Source organism: Haemorhous mexicanus, chromosome 30 (genome assembly GCF_027477595.1).
Source record: "Haemorhous mexicanus isolate bHaeMex1 chromosome 30, bHaeMex1.pri, whole genome shotgun sequence".
Classification (NCBI taxonomy): Eukaryota; Metazoa; Chordata; class Aves; order Passeriformes; family Fringillidae; genus Haemorhous; species Haemorhous mexicanus.
In genome coordinates, this window is record NC_082370.1 from 1,467,030 (window position 1) to 1,487,005 (window position 19,976).

The 19,976-nt window shown below is 51.4% G+C and overlaps 1 protein-coding gene across 1 annotated transcript in view; it reads left to right on the forward strand.

Annotated features, from left to right (window-relative positions):
- The first annotated feature begins 4,315 nt into the window (after positions 1-4,315).
- Positions 4,316-19,976, forward strand: part of PEBP4 (phosphatidylethanolamine binding protein 4) — a 78,621-nt gene continuing 62,960 nt past the window's right edge. The window contains exons 1-3 of the mRNA XM_059870659.1: positions 4,316-4,526; positions 6,610-6,737; positions 8,802-8,934. Of these exons, the coding sequence (XP_059726642.1) occupies positions 6,616-6,737; positions 8,802-8,934 (255 nt within the window). The 5' untranslated portion in view covers positions 4,316-4,526; positions 6,610-6,615. The remainder of the gene's footprint in view (positions 4,527-6,609; positions 6,738-8,801; positions 8,935-19,976) is intronic.

Here is a 19,976-nt window from a genome sequence, read left to right on the forward strand (position 1 = left end):
GCTCAGAAATAATCTCGCTTCTGAAAAGCAGAACAAATCCTTGTTCTCCAGAGCTTTGGCTCGCTGCTGAGGAAGGGTTTGAATTTTTAATGGCTTCAGTGGTAACTTAAAAATTTTGCCCAGCCTGAAACTGGGAGCAAAAAACCCCCCCAGAGGACTGGGGACACCAGGGCACGGTGTCACCTCCCTGTCTCTGCAGGCCATGGTGTCACCTCCCTGTCCCTGCAGGCCATTCACGCCTGGGGACAGCTGAGGCCACAACAAAACGGGATGGGAACAAGCTGGAAATTCCAAGAAAATGGCAAAACGCATTTTTTAATGGAGCAGGGAGAGCAGAAAAGCCAAGGTGGGCGCTGGTTCGTCTGGATTTCACATCAACAGGAAGCCAGCTCTGGCTGGGGAGGGGGGGAAGTTCCAGACAATGCTTTCTTGGGAAGTAAAACCAAGATTTTAATGAACTTTTAAGTGAAACTCCGCTCGGGAAGTGATGGTTCTGCAGGAAATAAAGAGCTGGAGGCTTTGCACGTGTGGGGGAGCTCTGAGAGCTCCTCACTCTCAGCTGATGGTCATGGGGAGCCTCGAAAATTTTCTATTTTTGCCTCAGCTGGATCTCAGAGCTCCTCTGAAGAACATTGTGGCCCCTTGGCAGCAATGGGAGAGCGCTCAGGTGGGATGTGCTGGGGGGTTTTGCCTCCTCTGCCCCTTCCTTTCCCTCTCAAAGCCCCGTTTGTGGCCCAGCCCAGGTGGAACTCGGCTCCCAGCTCGGCTGATTTGGCTTTCCCGGGTGCTTTGCTGCTGTTAAAACGAGCCCCAGACTTCTCCCTCCCTTCCCTCCCTTCGGTGCTTGGCTTTTATTAAGAGCTTTTTAATCTCTGATATTAACAGGAAAATAATTTCCTCAGCCACCTCTCGGTTTTGTCAGCTCTGAGAGGCTTTTGGAGCTGTTTGCTGGGGATGCAAATGCAAAATATATTTATTTTTGTATCTCTATTTAAATACCTGCTCCCAAATGAATTGATGTTGGGACTGCAGTAATTTTATTCCATGGATTCCCTGATTTGGTTAATTAAATTAATCTTGTGCTGTTTACTTTGAAAGCTTTATTTTATTTATTATTATTATATATTTTTGTTTGTTTGGGGGGGTTTAATTTTTTTTTTTTTATTTCCAGAATATTAGGAAATATCCCTCATGAAATCTGGGAGAACTGAGGGGTTCCAAACAGGTTTTCCATGGTGTTTTTACCCAAATTTTGAAGCACAGGGCAGCATCTCTTTGTTTCTCATCCCAGCCTGGAATGAGGGGGGAATTCCTGGACTTCCCTGGGCTCTGAACATCACACCCAGCAGGTGCCAGAGGCTTCCCAGCTGGAATAACCAGATTCCTGCAGTCCCACGGGTTTAGTCAGGACAGGGAACCTGGGAACACCCTGGGGTGGCCGGGACAGGAGCTGGGCTCGGGTCTGGTGTCCTGGAAAGGCTGAGCTGGAGCAGAGGCTGGGCAGAGCTAAAGAACAAAGCAGGGATTAATTAAAGGGATCTCCATGGATCCACCTTGGGCAGCACCAGAGCCCTGCCAGGGCTGCACCCAGGATGGACCAAAATGGTCCCAAAATGAACCAAAATGGTCCCGAAATGAACCTGAGATGGACCAAAATGGTCCCAAAATGAACACAAATGGTCCCAAAATGAACCTGAGATGGACCAAAATGGTCCCAAAATGAACCCAAATGGTCCCAAAATGAACCAAAATCAACCAAAATGGTCCCGAAATGAACACAAGATGGACCAAAATGAACCCAAGGTGGACCAAAATGGTCCCAAAGTGAATCAAAATGAATCCGAGATGGACCAAAATGGTCCCAAAATTAACCCGAGATGGACCAAAATGGTCCCAAAATGAACCCAAGGTGAAACAAAATGCTCCCAAAGTTCACCACAGGTCACGGGTCTCTCACTTTTATAAGTTTTGGTCCATCAGCAGTTGGAGATCATTGTCCAACTCCAGCCCTAGGCCACCAGGTCCCACCCTTGTTTTGTCTCCTCACCCACCTTGTTTGTGCTCCTGCTGATTGTCCTTGGTGCCCAGCTGGAGCAGGAGTTGTTTTGTCTCCCTGCTCCGGGAACAGAGCTCACCATCCCATAATATCAAGCCCAGACCCACACTCTATAGCAGCACAGAACCTGAAAACCAGAAAATCTCAAACCTGAGGCACCACTTGACACCAGAGCTGCCTTTTCCTGCAGCAGGATCCTTCTCCAGAGGGGAAACTGCTGCCTGCAGCCTCTCCCGGGGATTTATTCTGCTTCTCCCGGGCATGAGGAGGAAGAGGAGGAGGAGGAGGAGGATGCTGGTGGAAATCACCCATCCCTGGGCTCAGATTTCCAGGAATGTGGCAGAGACAGCAAAGCCAGCAGCTCTGGGGTCACCCCGGCCTGGGTTTGGAGACCACGGGGGTTTCAAAATTAAATATTCCCGTGGTTTCCTGCCCCTCAAGGGCATCACACAGCAGAGGGTGTCCAGCCCTGGCAGCATTTTACCATGGATTCTTTGTCCTGGTAGAAGCTGGACAAGTTTCCTGCTGCTCTTTAAACTCTTTCCGGAGTGGAGGAAATAAAATCTTTGTCAAAAAAATCTTTGGAAAAAAAACCCAAAAAACTTTTTTTTTTTTTTTTTTTTTTTTTTTTTTTTTTTTTTTTAGGGAGGAAGTCATGGTTCATCTTACATGGGAAGATGAAAAATTGTAAAATTTCACATCTTTAAAAATGTAAAATTGTTGCTCCCATGAGTTTTGCTTCCTGAGCATCCCTGGGAGATCCCCCTGCACCTTTCTTTTCCATTGGCAAACCCTTTTGGGATGATCTGTGAGAGGCCTCCAGGTGGAAGGGGCTGATTTTGGCTCTGCCAAGGGCTTTTCTCAGCCTCTGGGCTTCGGGGGAAAAAAAATCCCTGTTCTGAGTTCATCGCATTTTGGGTTCTTGGTGTTGTTTGGGGAACCTCTGCAAAGGGTTAACAAAAAAAACAAAACCCCAAAATGCTGCAAAGGGTCTGGAGAGGATCCTGAGCCAGCCCTGGGGGCCACAGAGCTGCTCCAGGGCTGGAGACCCTCTGGATCCAGGGAGAGCTGGGAATGTTCCCCTGGGGAAAGGAAGGATCCAGGAGAGCTGGAAATGTTCATTTGGGGAATGGAAGAATCCAGGAGAGCTGGGAATGTTCATCTGGGGAAAGGAAGGATCCAAGGAGAGCTGGGAATGTTCATCTGGGGAAGGGAAGGATCCAGTAGAGCTCAGAGCCCCTTCCAGAGCCTGAAGGGCTCCAGGAGAGCTGGACAGGGACTGGGGACAAGGGATGGAGGGACAGGACACAGGGGATGGCTTCAAACTGGGAAAAGTGAGATTGGGGTGGGATATTGGGAAGGAATGAGGGTGGGGAGGGGCTGGGATGGAATTCCCAGGGAGCTGTGGCTGTCCCTGGATCCCTGAAGTGTCCAAGGTGAGTTTGGAGCCCCCTGGGACAGTGGAGGTGCCCCTGCCATGGCAGGGGTGGCTCTGAGTGGGATTTCAGGTCCTTCCATCCCAAACCATTCCATGTTTTGCCAGGACTTCCTTGTCCACATCTCCACCTCTCCCGGTGCCCAACTCCCTGCCCTGCCTCTTGCTCAACTTCCATCCTCAAACCCATTTCTCCACGGAAATTCCTGCCTTCCTCACCATTCCATGCCCACATTTCTGGGCATTTTCTGCTGATCACCAGCTCTGCCCGACGCTGGGGACCCCGAATTTTCACCCCCCCTCCATCCATCCATGTGAGGATGCAAACCCCAAGCCTGACTCAGCCCGGCATTCCTGGGAAAAGCCTGACTCACGTGAGCCATTTGCCGGCTCAGGGCTCTAATTACGGGCTGTGCCCATCTCGGCAGCGTGGGAACGGGAGCCATTAAGCCCCTAAAAGCTCCCGATCATTCCCAATCCATTAATGTTCCTCATTAGTTAAGCCCGGCGCCTCTTTCTCTCGCCGGGCTGGCTCGTGTTCTCCGAGCGTGCAGCCCCAGCTCCATTATGTAATGATCCCCTCGCTGCCGTAATCCCAACTCACTCCGGGCTCTTTCCCACTATTATTTCATTTCATTTATTCGCATGTGCCTCTTCCCCGGAGCCCATTAGGCAATGGACGAGACGGGCAGAGCTGAGGGGGGCTCGCAGCGCTCCTGACCGGCCCGAGCGGGGCAGGTGGGGCCGGGGGTTGGGCGGCAGCGCCCGGCGCCGTTCGGGGCCGTTCGGGGCCGTTCGGGGCCGTTCGGGGCCGTTCGGGGCCGTTCGGGGCCGTTCGGGGCCGTTCGGGGCCGTTGGGGCGGTTGCCGGGGGTTAAAAGCCGTTGGCAGAGCCGGAGCAGCTGCCTGCCCCTTCCCCGGGCTTTGGCTTTCGTTCCCGGTCCCTCCGGCCCTTCCTGCCAAGGAAACCATCTCCAAGGCAACCTCAAACCTCCGGGCTCTGCCTCCGAGCTGCTCGGCCGTCCCCAGGACCCTGGTAAGTGGCTCTCTGGTGGCCCGTGGCTAGCGGCTCCGCCGGGAGCTGAGCGCTGGCGCTGGGCTCGGCAGGGGGGTGGGGGACCCAGCCCCCTCGTCCCCGTGTCCCCTCGTCCCCCTCGAGGCTTAAAAAGGGGTGGCCAGAGTGCGGGGAAAGCGCTGGAGAGGGTGGCTGGGTGAAGGTTCCCCTGCAGGGACCGTCCTTGGGCTGGGGACGTGTCCTGGCTGGGTGTGTGTCCTTGGGGATGGGCTCGGACAGACCGCAAGCAGCCCCGATCCCGATTTTCCATGGGATTTGGGAGAGCAGCAGGTGGAGATGGGGACCGTCCCCTCCTGGAGCGCGGTGTCCCCGGGATCGCTGCGGTGTCGCCACGTGGGGACATTCCCGGGGCCACGTGGAGGGGAAGGAGCACCAGCCTTGTGGGAAAGGCTCCTCCGAGCTCGGGATTTCCTGGGAAAGGAGGGCAGGAAACCGCTCCGGTCTGGAATAAATGGGATCGAAGTTGTGGAGCCGCAGGAGGAGCGACGGACGAGTGTCGGATTCGGTTCTTTTTTGACTCGGAGATGGGGACACTGAGAGCTTTGCATCTGCTCGTGTGAAAAACGCCAATCACTTGGGTTTAGAATTTTTAAAAGTTTAATAGTAATAAAATGGTTACAAAAATAGTAATATAATTAGAGTAATAATAATTTGAACAATTGAGATTAGGGCAATACGAGACAATAAAAACAAAGAGTTATGGACAGTCTGGGTACCTCTTTCTGAGCAAAATAAGCCCAAAAAAGGCCCCACGTTAACAGAGGATTAACCCTTAAAGCAACAGCCTGTTGCACATTCACACACCCCATCCATGGGGCATCAATTCCATTCACACACAGGATTCTGTCTGGGCAGGGTCAGCTTCTGCCTCTGAACCAAACGTGAGTGAGGTGGGCAGAAGTTCGTTTCTTCTGATAATGGAGCAAGAAATTCTCTTTCTCTGAAAGATTTCAGTGTCCTGTAGCTGCTGTCTGGTGCAAGGACCCCATTCCTTTCTTTAAAAAAATATCCCACACCCATAGTTCCTATTTTAACTCCAAAAGTTCCATTTTAACTCCAAAACTACCTTTACCATCCTATTAAAATATTAATACAGCACCACTAATCAACAGAACACACTACAGACAGTAAATATCTGCCTAGAGGTATTTAACCTGCACTTTTCACAGTTTGCAAGCCTCGAGATGAGAAACTTTGAAATACCAAAATATAGGACAGACTTTGTTGAGAAATAAAACTAGGAACAAGTTTCAAAGGAGAGCCTCACAAATAAAACAAAATACTTTAGAGAAATAGAACTGTGAAAGATGAGTTATAGTAAAACCCACGAGGAGTAAATCTAGATAATGAACTTTAAAGCATTTACAGTATGGCATGGCAAAAGCTGATAGGCCAAAAAATGTATTGTAATATATGTATTTTATAATTAATATCTTGTATAGATATGTATTATACATGCTATATATATATAATGTATGTATTATACAATACATTGTATATTATACTTATTGTATATTATAGATACTTCTATATGAGTGCATATAATATAATTATATATATAATATATTATATATATTATATATAATATATATATAATATATAACATATACTTATATACTATTCTATAATAATATAATTATATTATTGTAATTAAAAAATAGTTGGGTTCTGTGATGGTATGAATTACAACAATTGAATATAATATATCTTATTATATATAAGATATATATAATACATACTTTATATATATAATATATGTATATATACATATAATACATATATTATTTCTATTATATATTTATACAAATTATATATAATATGCATGAGTACATAATGTATAAAAATAAAATATCTGTATAAATTGAATCATATCTGTATTGTCTCACCCTTCACACGAGACTAAAAACAGAATTGAAGTTTTTAGAGTGCCTCTCAGTGACCCCCTCTCCAAACCAAAAGAGAAGCTGACCCCACAGAGCAGGGCTGCTTTGGGCTGGGGGTGCTGGCTGCCTGGGGCTGAGCCTGGCTGTCCCCGTGTCCCCAGGGCAGGATGAAGCTGCTGGTGGCCGCGCTGGTGGCGCTCACCCTGCTCCTGCCGGGCGCCCGCGCCAGCGAGGGCTCCCGCACCTGCATCTTCCAGACCCTCAGCGAGAGCGACCACGAGTTCTGCAGGTGAGCCCTGCTCTGGGACCTCTGTCCCCTGCCTGTCCCCTGCCCCGCCTGGCCTCTGTCCCCTGCCTGTCCCCTGCCCGGCCTGGCCTCTGTCCCCTGCCTGTCCCCTGCCCGGCCTGGCCTCTGTCCCCTCCCCAGCCTGGCTTCTGTCACCTGCCCAGTTTGGCCATTCACTTTGTGTCATCCCCTCCCCAGCCTGGCCCCTGTCACCTCCCCAGCCTGGCCTCTGTCCCCTGCCTGGCACTGCCATTACCTTTGTGTCACCTCCTGCCTGGCCTGGCCTCTGTCACCTGCCTGTCCCCTGCCATTCCCTTTGTGTCACCTCCCACCCAGCCTGTCCCCTGCCAGGCCTGGCCTCTGTCCCCTGCCCAGCCTGGCCTCTGTCTCCTGCCTGTCCCCTCCCCAGCCTGGCCTCTGTCACCTCCCCAGCTTGGCTTCTGTCACCTGCGCAGTTTGGCCATTCACTTTGTGTCATCTCCTGCCCGGCATGGCCCCTGTCCCCTGCCCGGCCTGGCCCCTGTCCCCCACCCGGCCTGGCCATTCCCTCGGTGTCACCTCCCGCTCAGTTCCAGTGTCCCCTTGCCTGTCAGTTCCGGCTGTTTCCCTCCTTTTCCCCGGGTCTGGCGCTCTCTGGAGTCATTCCCCAGCCTGCCCTGCAGAGCCTTGGGAATGACTTTGGCAGTGCCAGGGGTGCCAGGAGCTTTCCATGGAAAGCTTCAGAGGGAGGAGGAGGAGGAGGACGCTGCTTTGCCATGGAATGCTGGAGGGGTTTGGGTGGGAAGGGGCCCTAAAACCCATCCAGCTCCAACCCAGCTATCCCTAAAACCCATCCAGCTCCAACCCAACTATCCCTAAAACCCATCCAGCTCCAACCCCAACTATCCCTAAAACCCATCCAGCCCCAACCCAGCTATCCCTAAAACCCATCCAGCTCCAGCCCCAGCTATCCCTAAAACCCATCCAGCTCCAACTATCCCTAAAACCCATCCAGCTCCAACCCAACTATCCCTAAAACCCATCCAGCCCCAACCCATCCCTAAAACCCATCCAGCTCTAACCCAGCTATCCCTAAAACCCATCCAGCTCCAACCCAACTATCCCCAAAACCCATCCAGCCCCAACCCATCCCTAAAACCCATCCAGCTCCAACCCAACTATCCCTAAAACCCATCCAGCTCCAGCCCCAGGTATCCCTAAAACCCATCCAGCTCCAGCCCCAGCTATCCCTAAAACCCATCCAGCTCCAGCTCCAACTATCCCTAAAACCCATCCAGCTCCAACTATCCCTAAAACCCATCCAGCTCCAGCTATCCCTAAAACCCATCCAGCTCCAACTATCCCTAAAACCCATCCAGCTCTAACCCAACTATCCCTAAAACCCATCCAGATCCAACCCAGCTATCCCTAAAACCCATCCAGCCCCAACCCAGCTATCCCTAAAACCCATCCAGCTCCAGCCCCAACTATCCCTAAAACCCATCCAGCTCCAACCCCAACTATCCCTAAAACCCATCCAGCTTCAGCTCCAACTATCCCTAAAACCCATCCAGCTCTAACCCAGCTATCCCTAAAACCCATCCAGCTCCAACCCAACTATCCCTAAAACCCATCCAGCCCCAGCTCCAACCCCAACTATCCCTAAAACCCATCCAGATCCAACCCCAGCTATCCCTAAAACCCATCCAGATCCAACCCCAGCTATCCCTAAAACCCATCCAGCCCCAGCTCCAACCCCAACCCCTCCCGCTGTCCCAGGCCGATCCAAGCTGGCCCTGGGCACTTCCCGGGGTGAGGCAGCCACAGCTCCTCATGGAATTCCATCCCAGCCCCTCCCCACCCTCCCAGGGAGGAATTCCTTCCCAAAATCTGCTGAAGATCACACAAGGAGCACGGGAATTCCAATGTCCTTTGGCAGATTTAGGGAAGGAATCTGTAATTATAATAATTTCTGATAATTTATGCTAATTCCCATTCTCCCACCCTTTCCCCCTGCCAGCATTCCCGAGCCCCCCTGGCACCCACCCCCACCTGAGGCCTCATTTTCCTCGCTGTGCCTTTCTCCAGGGGGGATTTGGAAGTCATCTACCCCGAGGTGGGCGATGTGAGCTGCTCCTACATCCCCAAGTGCCACGGCTACCGCGAGAAGCTCAGCCAGGAGTGGGCCAAGCCCCGCGTCCGCTACCCCTGGGCCAAGAAGGTGAGGCCCCAGTCCGGCTTTTCCCGGGCTCAGGAGAACTTGGGGAGCTTTTTCCCACTTTTCCTCGTTGATTCAGGGCTTTGGTTGGAGGCTGAGCTGTGGATAAATGGAATTGGGGTTTTTTGTGGGTTTTTTTGGTCATTTATTTTTAATTTTTTTCCTATGCTGTGGCCATTAAATCACCTTTTCTCACATTCCGACTTTTTTTTACTACACTGAAACCACTTTTATTTTTTTATATTTATATTTATAGTTCATATTATACTTTAGTATTTTTAGACTTGATTTTATTTCTATTTTATACTTGTTTTTATTTCTGTTTTATACTTTATTTTATACTTTATTTTATACTTTATTTTGTTTCTATTTTATTTCTATTTCGTTTCTATTTCATTTCTATTTTGTTTCTATTTTGTTTCTATTTTATTTCTATTTTATTTCTATTTTTTCTATTTGCTCTATTTTTTTCTATTTTTTTCTATTTTTTTCTATTTTTTTCTATTTTTTCTATTTTTTCTATTATTTCTATTTTCTCTATTTTCTCTATTTTTTCTGTTTTTTTCCTTTTTTTCCCTATTTTTTTCTATTTCATTTCTATTTCATTATATTTCTGTATTTCACACTTTTAAATATTTTTATATATATATTTTTTTTTTAATTTTATATTTTTTCCATTGGCCATTTACTAAATATTTTCTTTTCCTACATGGTCCCCCTTTTACAGCTATTCCAGCCACGTTGTAGCCATTTAATGAGTTATTTTCACCACATCCCCACCTTTCAATTTAGAATATTTGCTGAATTGTAACCATTATTTCCCCTAGAAATGCAGTAATTTATGATTTCCCCTACCTTCATTTTTAAAACAATTAATTAAATTTTAATATACTGTGACCATTTAAGTGGCCAGAGCATAGCAAAGCAATTAAGTTATTTTTTTCTGCCACTCAGTAATTTAATTTTTTGCTGTTTGTGGCCTCCAAATGATTTAATTTTGTGCTCCACAAGGCTGTTTTTAAAAGAGAATTAAATGGCCACAATGTAGGAAAAATGGGAATTAAGTGGCCAGAAGCTGAGAAAAGTTTAATTAATTTTACATCTACGTTGTGGCCACTGAATATTTATAATTTTTGCTACATTTTGGCCATTTCAATTTTGTTTCCTCTACTTTGACCATTTAATTTTTTGGTGTATTCTGACCACTGGAATTTTTTTCACTCCATTGCGGCGGTTTCGTTGTTTTGCCACGTTTCAGCCAAAAAAACCCCAAAAAAACCCCAAAAAATTCAATCTAAAATTTCCCACCGCGGATTTTATTTTTTTTACAATTTTTTTAGTCAACTTTTCAAAATTCTCCTGGTCTTGGGGTGGGATTTGGGATCAGCTATGGAATTTGGGATCTGGGTGGGATTTGCGATGGGATTTGGGATCGGGGTGGGATTTGGGATCGGCGATAGGATTGGGGATCCGTGTGGGATTTGTGATGGGATTTAGGATCGGCGATGGGATTTGGGATGGCGGGTGAGATTTGGGATTTGACATTGAGTTTAGGATCGGCAATGGGATTTGGGATTTGCGATGGGATTTGGGATCGGGGTGGGATTTGGGATTTGCGATGGAATTTGGGATTGGGGTGGGATTTGGGATTTGCGATGGAATTTGGGATTGGGGTGGGATTTGGGATCCGCGATGGAATTTGGGACGGGGGTGGGATTTGGGATCCGCGATGGAATTTGGGACGGGGGTGGGATTTGGGATCCGCGATGGAATTTGGGACGGGGGTGGGATTTGGGATCCGCGATGGAATTTGGGATTGGGGTGGGGGGGAATCCCGGTGCTGCTGTTCCCTCTCGCCACCACCAGGTGGCAGCATTGAACTGCCCGAGCTCCAGCGCCGCCCGGACTGGGAGGAACTGGGATGAACTGGGAGGAACTGGGAGAACTGGGATGAACTGGGAGAAGTGGGATCTGTGCTGAGCGTGCCGCGGGCACGGGGAGGGGACAATAAATGGGGTGGCACTGAGGTGTTTTAGGGGACACCCCGCGCCGTGCCGTGCTGTGATCCCAAATCTCTCCCAGGATGCGGCACGGTCTCGTAGCGATCCCAAATCCCGGTGGAATCCTCGCTGGCACCCCAAACCCGCCCTATCCCAAGAATTTCTGTCATTCCCATGGGCAGCTCCAGCCCTGGGAGCTGCTCAGGGAGAAGTCAGCTCTGCTGGCGTTCCCTCGGAGCGTGAACAATCCGTTTTTCCGGCTCTTCCCCCCATCTGGGAAGTCTCTTCCCCCTGCGGATCACATGGTTAGAAGGAGAACTTTTCCCTAAAGATGTCTGACTCTCCAAAAAAACCCCAGAATCCTCCTTCCTGGCAGAGGCTGCTGCCCGCAGAGCCATCCCCGGCTTTCCAGGAGTTAGAAGTTTCCCAGGCATGGATGTGGGCAGTTGTTTTTCCTTGAATTTTAGTCCTGGAAAGCAAAGCAGGGCCGGGAGAAGGGAGGGGACTCTCCGGGGATGGAGCGCTGCTGCCGGCGGCCGTGGGAAGGATTTTGGGGAGCAGAGCCAGACCCTGCCAGGCTGTGCCAGTGGGGGATGAGGGCTGAGCGTCCCAGAATCCACAAAAAGCAGGCAAGGCTGAGCCGGGAGCTTGGGGGTGGCACCTGTTTATTTTGGGATGGAATTCCAGCTGTGCCTCGGGGGTGGCAGGTCCCCAGGGAGCCCCTGGCACGGGCGGCGGCTCCCGCTGGCACCGGGAGCGGCTCCGCTGAGGATCTGGCACCGTTTCCTTCCGAGACATCTCGGCACATCTTGCGCTGAGGCAGCATCTGAGGACACGGGGCCCCGCTGCTTGCCGGGCTTTGGGGTGGCTTTCTCCTCTGGCCTTCCCCAAAAATGCCTCCCCAGCTCTGGGGATGATCCAGCTGCAGCTCCAGAGTTCGTTCTGCCTGGCCTTAAACCCTTAAACCCCCTGGCTCTCCTCAGTGTTTTGGCTTTTTTATACAATTTTCTTACTCCTGCACCTCTAAGGATGCTTTGGGATAATTCTTTTCCCTCCTAAGCTCACCCTAAATTGAGTGGGAACAAGAGCTGTGGCATGAGAGTTGTTTTTATGGTTTTTGTGGGTATTTCTAAACACAGGACATTTGATTATTCCTAATTTATTCCCAAATGAGAGAGGGAAAATTTGGCGAAGCGAGGAGATCTCCATCTCCCTGCGGTGCTCCGGTGGGATGCTCCAACTCGGTGATCCTGGATGGGGTGGGGAGGGCTGGCTGAAGGGCTGGAGATGCTTTTCCCATCCAAATCCGTGGCAGAAAATCTCGGGGTTTGAGGATGCAAACTTGTGTAGGAAGTGTCGGCTCTCTGTGGAACACTTTGTCTCTTCAAGAAAAACAACCACCAAAAAAGCCAAATGCGGAGTGTTTGTTTTTCTCTCTAGAAATATTTATCAGTTTTCTGAAGGGGGAGGAATGGGAGGTTTCCCAATCTCGTCCCAGATATTTGGGATGGGTTTGGGGTCACCTTTGTGCCCACCTTTGTTCCTGCAGCTCCTCAGGGAAGGGAACATCGATGGTTTGAGGTGAGGAGCTGGAAGTGGGGTGGCATCTTGCAAAGCTGAGCTCTGACGGCAGCAAAATCCGACCTGGGGGACTTTAATGCATCATTTTAGGGTGGATTTGAATATTTTGTCAGGTTTAAACACTGAGCTGTCAAACCTAGCTTTATCAAACATCAATTTACTGCCCAAAAAAACCATTTGGGGGCAATTTTTAGTGCCATGAGGGCACCTGTTGTGTGTGGGGGGCATGTCAGTGAGCAATGGGCTCAGGGAAGGGAGTCAGGGACAGGAGAGAGCTTCTGGATGTATGGATACCCTGGAAAACCTGTCCTGGTGGGCAAAGATCTGGGAATATCTCTCAGGAGATCAGCCCTGGGATGTTCAACCCATGGGAGAGCAGCCCTGGGATGTTCTGGATATTCAATTAATGGGAGATCAGCCCTGGCATGTTTGGGATGTTCAGTCCATGGGAGAGCAGCCCTGGGATGTTCAGGGTGTTCAATCCATGGGAGATCAGCCCTGGCATGTTTGGGATGTTCAGTCCATGGGAGAGCAGCCCTGGGATGTTCAGGGTGTTCAATCCAGGGGAGATCAGCCCTGGCATGTTTGGGATGTTCAGTCCATGGGAGAGCAGCCCTGGGATGTTCAGGGTGTTCAATTAATGGGAGATCAGCCCTGGCATGTTTGGGATGTTCAGTCCATGGAAAATGCAGTTCTGGGATGTTCAGGATGCTGAGTCTAAGGGAGATCAGCCCTGGGATGTTCAAGGTGTTCAATCCATGGGAAATGCAGCCCTGGGATGTGCAGGGTGTTTAGTCCATGGGAGATCAGCCCTGGGAGGTTCAGGATGTTCAATCCATGGGAGATCAATCCTGGGATGTTCAGGGTGTTCAATCCATGGGAAATCAGCCCTGAGATGTTCAGACCATGGGAAATGCAGCCCTGGGATGTTTGGGATGTTCAATTAATGGGAGATCAGCCCTGGCATGTTTGAGATGCTCCATCCATGGGAGATTAGCCCTGGGATGTTCAGGATCCTGAATCCATGGGAGATCAGCCCTGGGATGTTCAGACCATGGGAAATGCAGCCCTGGGATGTTCAGGATGCTGAATCTAAGGGAGATCAGCCCTGGCATGTTTGGGATGTTCAATCCATGGGAGAGCAGCCCTGGGATGTTCAGGACATTCAATGCAGGGGAGATCAGCCTTGGAATGTTCAGGGTGTTCAATCCAGGGGAGATCAGCCCTGGGATGTTGAGGATGCTGAATCCATAGGAGATCAGCCCTGGAATGCCCAGTCCTCACTGCAAAACTCCCCTGAGCACATCCCAATCCCCCTCTGGGTCCCACTGCACAGACCTGACCCCAAACCACCAAACCCCCAAGCACCCAGAGCACCTTCCCAAAATCCCAAGCTCAGGAGCTGCTGGGGGCCCTTTCCCAGCCCAGGGAAGCAGGAGAACATCTGGAAGGACGGGAAACGCGTCCTCCTTGTCCTGCCTCGATATTGCTTGGCTCAAGCAAAAATAAATTGGAAAAGAAAATTGGTCCTTGCACCAATTTGGGGCAGTTTCTGGATTGTGCAGCGTGGCAAAGCCCCCGACGGTGATGGATCGCTGCATTAACCCAAAGCTGCGTCCCCTGATTCCCTTTTATTACCACTCGTGGTGGCAGACAGAAAAACAGATTACACTGGAGATCAAATCGATAGGAACTTTATTTACTGGCCTTTGAAAAACATATTTCTGGGCTTTATAAAAACATACGGCAGATGCCAGGGATGGGCCTTGTCTCCTTGTTAAAAAGCAATTTACCTGTGCTGGAGCTGCTACCTTGTACCTGCTCCTCCAGATTTGTTTTCATCCCAAGGTTTGACAACTTCCTTAGAGGCTTCTTTAGGCCGTGCCATCACTTTTTTTAGGATACAGGAAGGGATTGGATTTTTTTTTTTTTCACAACAAAATCTAGAAATAAAGTGTTTTTCTCAAGGTTTCTACCCCAAACTCAACTTTTTAAAACTTGTTTTTGCAAGCAGCCAGTTTGCACATCCCTGAGCTCAGCTCCTTCCTGCTGCTCCTCAGCTCTCTGGGATAAAGGCATTTCCAAGCTGGGATGAGCTGGGGCTGGGGAGGCAGCTGGAGAAGCCCCCCCAGCTGTGTGACCCATGGGATGGCACCCTCAGGGCTGGCTTTGAGCTTGTTGTGCCTCAAGCTGTGAGCAGCACCCCGGGGTGGGGCTGGAGATGTCCTGGGAATTGGAGCTGTGCCCTTGGGAATGGGAGCCCGGGGAGGGAAGAGCAGCAGGAGGAGTTTGTCCCAAGGACCCACAGAAAATCCACTCTGGTTCTTTTTCCCATTCTCCCCCTTCTGTGAAGCACTTGGTGGCCTGGCTGGGGACAGGCCTGGCTTGGGCCAAGCCTGACTCATAACGAGTTTTGTGTTCCCATTATTTGGGCACTCGTTTGTGTGGGGAAATCCATTTGTTTTAACAAAGGCAAGGGCAGCTTTGTTCCATCTCCTCGCGGGCTGCGCTGCAGGGGTGGCAGGAGGGGACGTGCAGCTGGCTGGGGAGGGACCTTTTTGTGGCACTCAGGTTCCATGCACGCCTTGCTGGAGAGGATGGTTGGAAGCAGAAGATTTCTGACAGTTTGTGTATCCCTGCTGGCTCATGGAGCCGTCTGGAGCTGAGGAGCCACCAGCGTGGTTTTCTCCCTCTCTCCATCCTGTCTGGGCTCCTCAGAAACAATGGCCCCACATTCCTTCCTGCTGCTGGCAGCCGAGATTCCCGGGGTTAGCCCAAGCCCCCGGTGATGAGCCCCTCCCTGCTGGCTTGGGTTCCCATGCCCTGGGATCGCTCCAGTGGCATTCCAGCACCCCGGACTTCACAGGGGGAATGGTGTGAGGGATCTGAGCTTCCAGAGGGCCTCTTTGAGGGCTTTGGAGCGGGGTGGCAAAGCTGAAATGAATGTGTGTGCCGAGGGCTCTGCGTGCTGCCTCAGCCCTGTCCTCTGCTGACCCCCTGCCGCCGCTTCCACGGGGGATTCATCCGGGATGTGACCCCTCCGAGCCAAGCACTGCTCCAGTTCCCATCCTTTTGGGGAGCAGGAGGGTTTTTTCTCCTTGGAGTGGTTCACCAACATCACAGGGGGTGTTCTCCTGGTCCCACCGGAGGGGACGGGCGGGCAGCTGGTGCCACCAGCCAGGAGAGCCTCGTTCCATGAGCAATCCTGGCAGGAATGTCACTTCACATCCTTCTCCTGACCTCCCCGTTCTCTGGACCTTTAACCACCCTGGACAAACATCCAAAGATCGTGCCCCCGAAGGCAGGAGGCCGGGAAGCACCTCCGGGTCATCCCCGTGCCTCGGCATCCCCCGCTCACTCCTCGTTTTCCCCAGCAAAGAAAATGTTTGAAGGCGCCGCTGATTTTTCCCTTTGATCCCTGTAAACACTATACAGTAATCAAAGTTTAAGCTGCTTTGGGTGAAATAATTGCTTAACAATCATATAAGACAAAGTGATTCAACAAATGACAATTAGGACTTGTGATCTACAGAACAGATGCATTCAGTGTAGCATATTATAATGTGCTAATAGGAGATTGACAGCACAATAATAGGAGAGAACAGCCACTCAGCCTATAATTCCCAACCAAATGTGAGGCTGTCCACAGAGCTCAAATCCGAACAGGCTGTAAAATTAGAGGTAAGAAGGCACAAGTTTCACAAAGACTCATTAGCAGGTTGGCTGTGAATTTCCAAGGAAGGGGGGAAAATTCCTGCTGGAGGATTTACTCGCGAAAGGAAGGAAGGAAGGGGAGGGGGGGGGACCTCAACCTCCGCACGTCTTTACGCTGGGAATGAGTAACCTCGATCCCAGCGGGCTCCAACAGGCTGGAGCAGCCGCTGCTGCCGGGTGCCAGGCAGGTTTTGGGGCAGAGGGTGGCTCCCGAGCCCTGGCAGCAGCCGGCTCCTTCCGCGGGGGACGCGCCCAGCAGACCCCGGTGTGAGGGACGGAGTGAAATGAGGAGTGATATGAGCACGGAGCTCCACCGGGCGTTCCCGACGGGAATTGGGCTCTTCCCAAGCCTTAAATGATACTGATGGGTGACAGGGCCACCCTTTAGCCCTGTCCATGGCAATTAAGGGGACATGGAGGGATGGGGACGTGTGCGGGAGTGGAGCTGTCAGTCTCCACGGCCCTGGCACGTGCGGAGGCAGGAGCTGGGATCCATCCCTGAACCCCTCCACACCCTGGGATAACGTTCTCCGTGTGCTGCTCTCTCCTCTCTCCTTCCCCAGCAGCTTTGGAGGCAGAGAGATCAAAGGAACTTAAAATTTCCAGCTCTGGTGACAAACCAGATTTCAGCTCGTCTCGTCCTCCCCGTGCCCCGCGCACGTGTTCCCCCAATGTGGAATTTGGCCATGTTTTATTATTAAATAAACATGCCAGAAAATGCACTTTTTGTGCATGGGGGAGGATGAGAAGGTTTGGTAATTAAAACTTCCATCCATCAACGCTTGGCTCCCGGAGATAATTGTGTGGCTCCCACAGATGTATGTTTGGTATGGAATTAACCAGTGGGAATTGGTGCTGGTGTGTCTGAGGGGATGGGATGTGCCAGGGGCGGCCCAGGATTCCACTGGAATATCCTGGGGAAGCTCTGGTCGTGCTCTGGTTGGGAATTTGTTGGGAATTGTGCTTTTTGTCTCAGTTTATTGCATGGGCAAGCGTTTTAGATCCACTTTATTTTCACCTGCAAATCCCAAAACTGCAGGGATGCACCTGCCAGGTGGGTCTGGCATAAAAAAATAGAGATTTTACAGGAATTTTATTAATTGCAGAGCTAAACTGACTTGTAGAAACAGATAAATCTGTTAAAAAAAATACAATTTTTCTTTCCCCTTTTCCCATCTTTGGATTTTCCCGGCATGCCCCAGCCTGTGATGTGCCAGCGTGGGCGTCGTGGGGCACTCGGAATTTCAGAGCCTTTAGCCAAGGTGACACTGGAGAAAAAGCTGCAAAGATCCCTCCCCTCACCCCAACTCCAGGATTTATTTTTGAGGAGACCCTTGGGAAGCGCTGCCCCCGCAGAGCCCGGAGCCCATCTGGGTTCCCGAGCTCCCACGGGGTGGTCGATGGCAGATCGATGAGCCCCAAGGGGACCTGTCACCCTGGTGGTGTCTCCTGACATGCCCCAGACCCGCCTGGGCTTCTTCAAAAGGAATTAATGGCGTTTTGGGTGGGCAGGAGGGTTTATAGCAGCAGGCAGGTTCCTCCCGATGCTCCTGGCGCTTGAAAATGGAATTTGGGAGGTTTGGAATTGTGTTTCATTACGGGGGAGCTGGGTATGGCTCCCCTTCATCTTCCTCATCTTCCTGGCATCCTCCTCTTTCTCCCCAGCTCCTCCTGATTCCGTGGAGTTTCCCTGCTCTGGCCTTGGGCATTTTTTGGGCTGGGAAAGGCTCCAGGACCTCTGGAACACTGGGCTGGGTGTGCTGGGGGGGTCTTTGCTCCGTCACTCTCCCCACTCCAGGCAGGTGTTGCTCTCCCTGATTTTCAGAGGGCTCCAAGAGCAGCCAGGCTCTCCTGGGTTTCTCTGGGATGTGACAAGCTGCTGGATCCACGGCTGAAAAATCTGGGAATTGGGAATTGCCAGGTGCTGGGTGGAGGGCAGCGCGGTGTGGGAGAGGTGTTTGCCTGGCAAACACACCCTGACCCTGCTGCCACCCTCCCGTGGGATTATCCGAGCATCTCTCTGGCATCTGGGATGCCTCGAGCCTGCTCCGAGCCCGGATTTTGGCAGCAGATGCCCTTCAGCAGCCCTTGCCAGGTCCCTTGCTGGCAGGGAATCCTGCTCCGTCCTGCTCTGCCGCTCCAGCTGCACTTCCCAAGCATCACCTCCCACTGCAGGGAGCATCCCGGGGAGCTCAGCCTCACCCCTGGGCTCGGAGCATCATTCCCGGGAGCCTTCCCTCCTCCCCTGCAGCATCTTCCCCGGTGCCTCCCCGCCAGCACAGGAGCCTTTTTTCCATGGATGAGTAATTCTTCCCAATTTGGGGGCTCCTTCCTGCGCTGTAACAACCCCGAGCTCGCCTGCCTTTTTCTTTTTCCAGCTGCCATCTCCAGCAGAAATTCCCTTTTTTTTTCCTTTTTTTTTTTTTTCCCCGGCAGGAGGGGAGGGGCTGTGGGGGGGGAGATCTCGGTTATACAATCCGGGGTTGGGGCGACTATTTTGGATCCCTCCTTCCTGCCTCCAAATTGCAGCTCCGAATGTGACAAGTTACAAAACACTTGAGTCATTTCTCTCTCTCTCTCTCTCTCTCTCTCGCTCGAGCGCTGCCTTTTCCCCCACAAGGGTTTGGGTTGGTTTAAAGAGGAAAAAAAAAATAAAAGCAGCAGGATGGGAATGGGAATGTGGGAATGGGGATGGGGAGGGGGGGGAAAGGCGGCTCCCAGCCCGGGGGGCTGCGGGCAGCCCCCACGCAGGGGAGCTGGCGGGGCTGTTTATGTAAGATGCTCATGTTCTGCTGAGCTGCAGCGAGAGCTGTTGTCGATTCCCAGGAAAACCCACGGCTGCCCACGTAGGATCTCCCGAGCAGGGTTGTGTAACGGGGAGCCAGGCAGCCTGGGGGGGAGGGGGGGGTCGGGAGATCCTGCCTGGGGAGGGGGAAAGCAGGGATGGCTGCGTTGGAAGGAGTGGGAAAAGTCCGTGGGAAACGCGGCCGCTGGGATGTGCTGCGGGTGCCTCGCCAGGAGTTTTTGGGGTGCTCTGGGCTGGTGTCACCTCTCAGCACGGATTTGGAATGAATTGAGTCACTGGGTGACTTCCCAGCATCCCTGTTTCCTTCGGATCTTGGGAGGAAAGGGATTTTTGTGATGAGATTCAGTGTTGGAGTAGGAGAAAACGTCAGCGATGGTTTGGTGGAGGAGGTGGGCTGATCCTGAGCTCCTGGAGCTCCTGGGATCATCCCAAGGGCAGGTTCAGGTTGGACGTAGCAGGAATTTCCTCATGGAAAGGGTTGTTAAACCTTGGAAGGGGAGGTTTGGGGTCCCCATCTCTGGGGGTGTCCAAGGAACCCCTGGACGTGGCACTCAGTGACAAAGTGGGGATGGGCACGGCTGGGACTCGGTGATCCTGGAGCTCTTTTCCAACCTGAATGATCCAAGGATTTGGGGAAAAAAAATCCCTCATTTCCCACTGTCCCCAGTGGATCTGCACTGTCACCAGCCTTAATGCCTGCGGGAGGGGCTCCAAAGCAGCTCTGCACCCCACGAAAATCCCCATTTCACTGCTTCTTTCCCTAAATACCAAAAATCCGGGAGTGCTGGTGGCTTGTGCTGCTCCAGCCCGCGAGGAGAGGAGCCCTCTCGAGGTGCTGGGATGGGAGCTGCCTGTGTTACATTTTTATCCCTATTTATTCATGCAGAGCCGAGGCGCGGGGCGAGGCGCCCTGCTCGGGAGCGCTGCTCTCCATGAGAATGCTC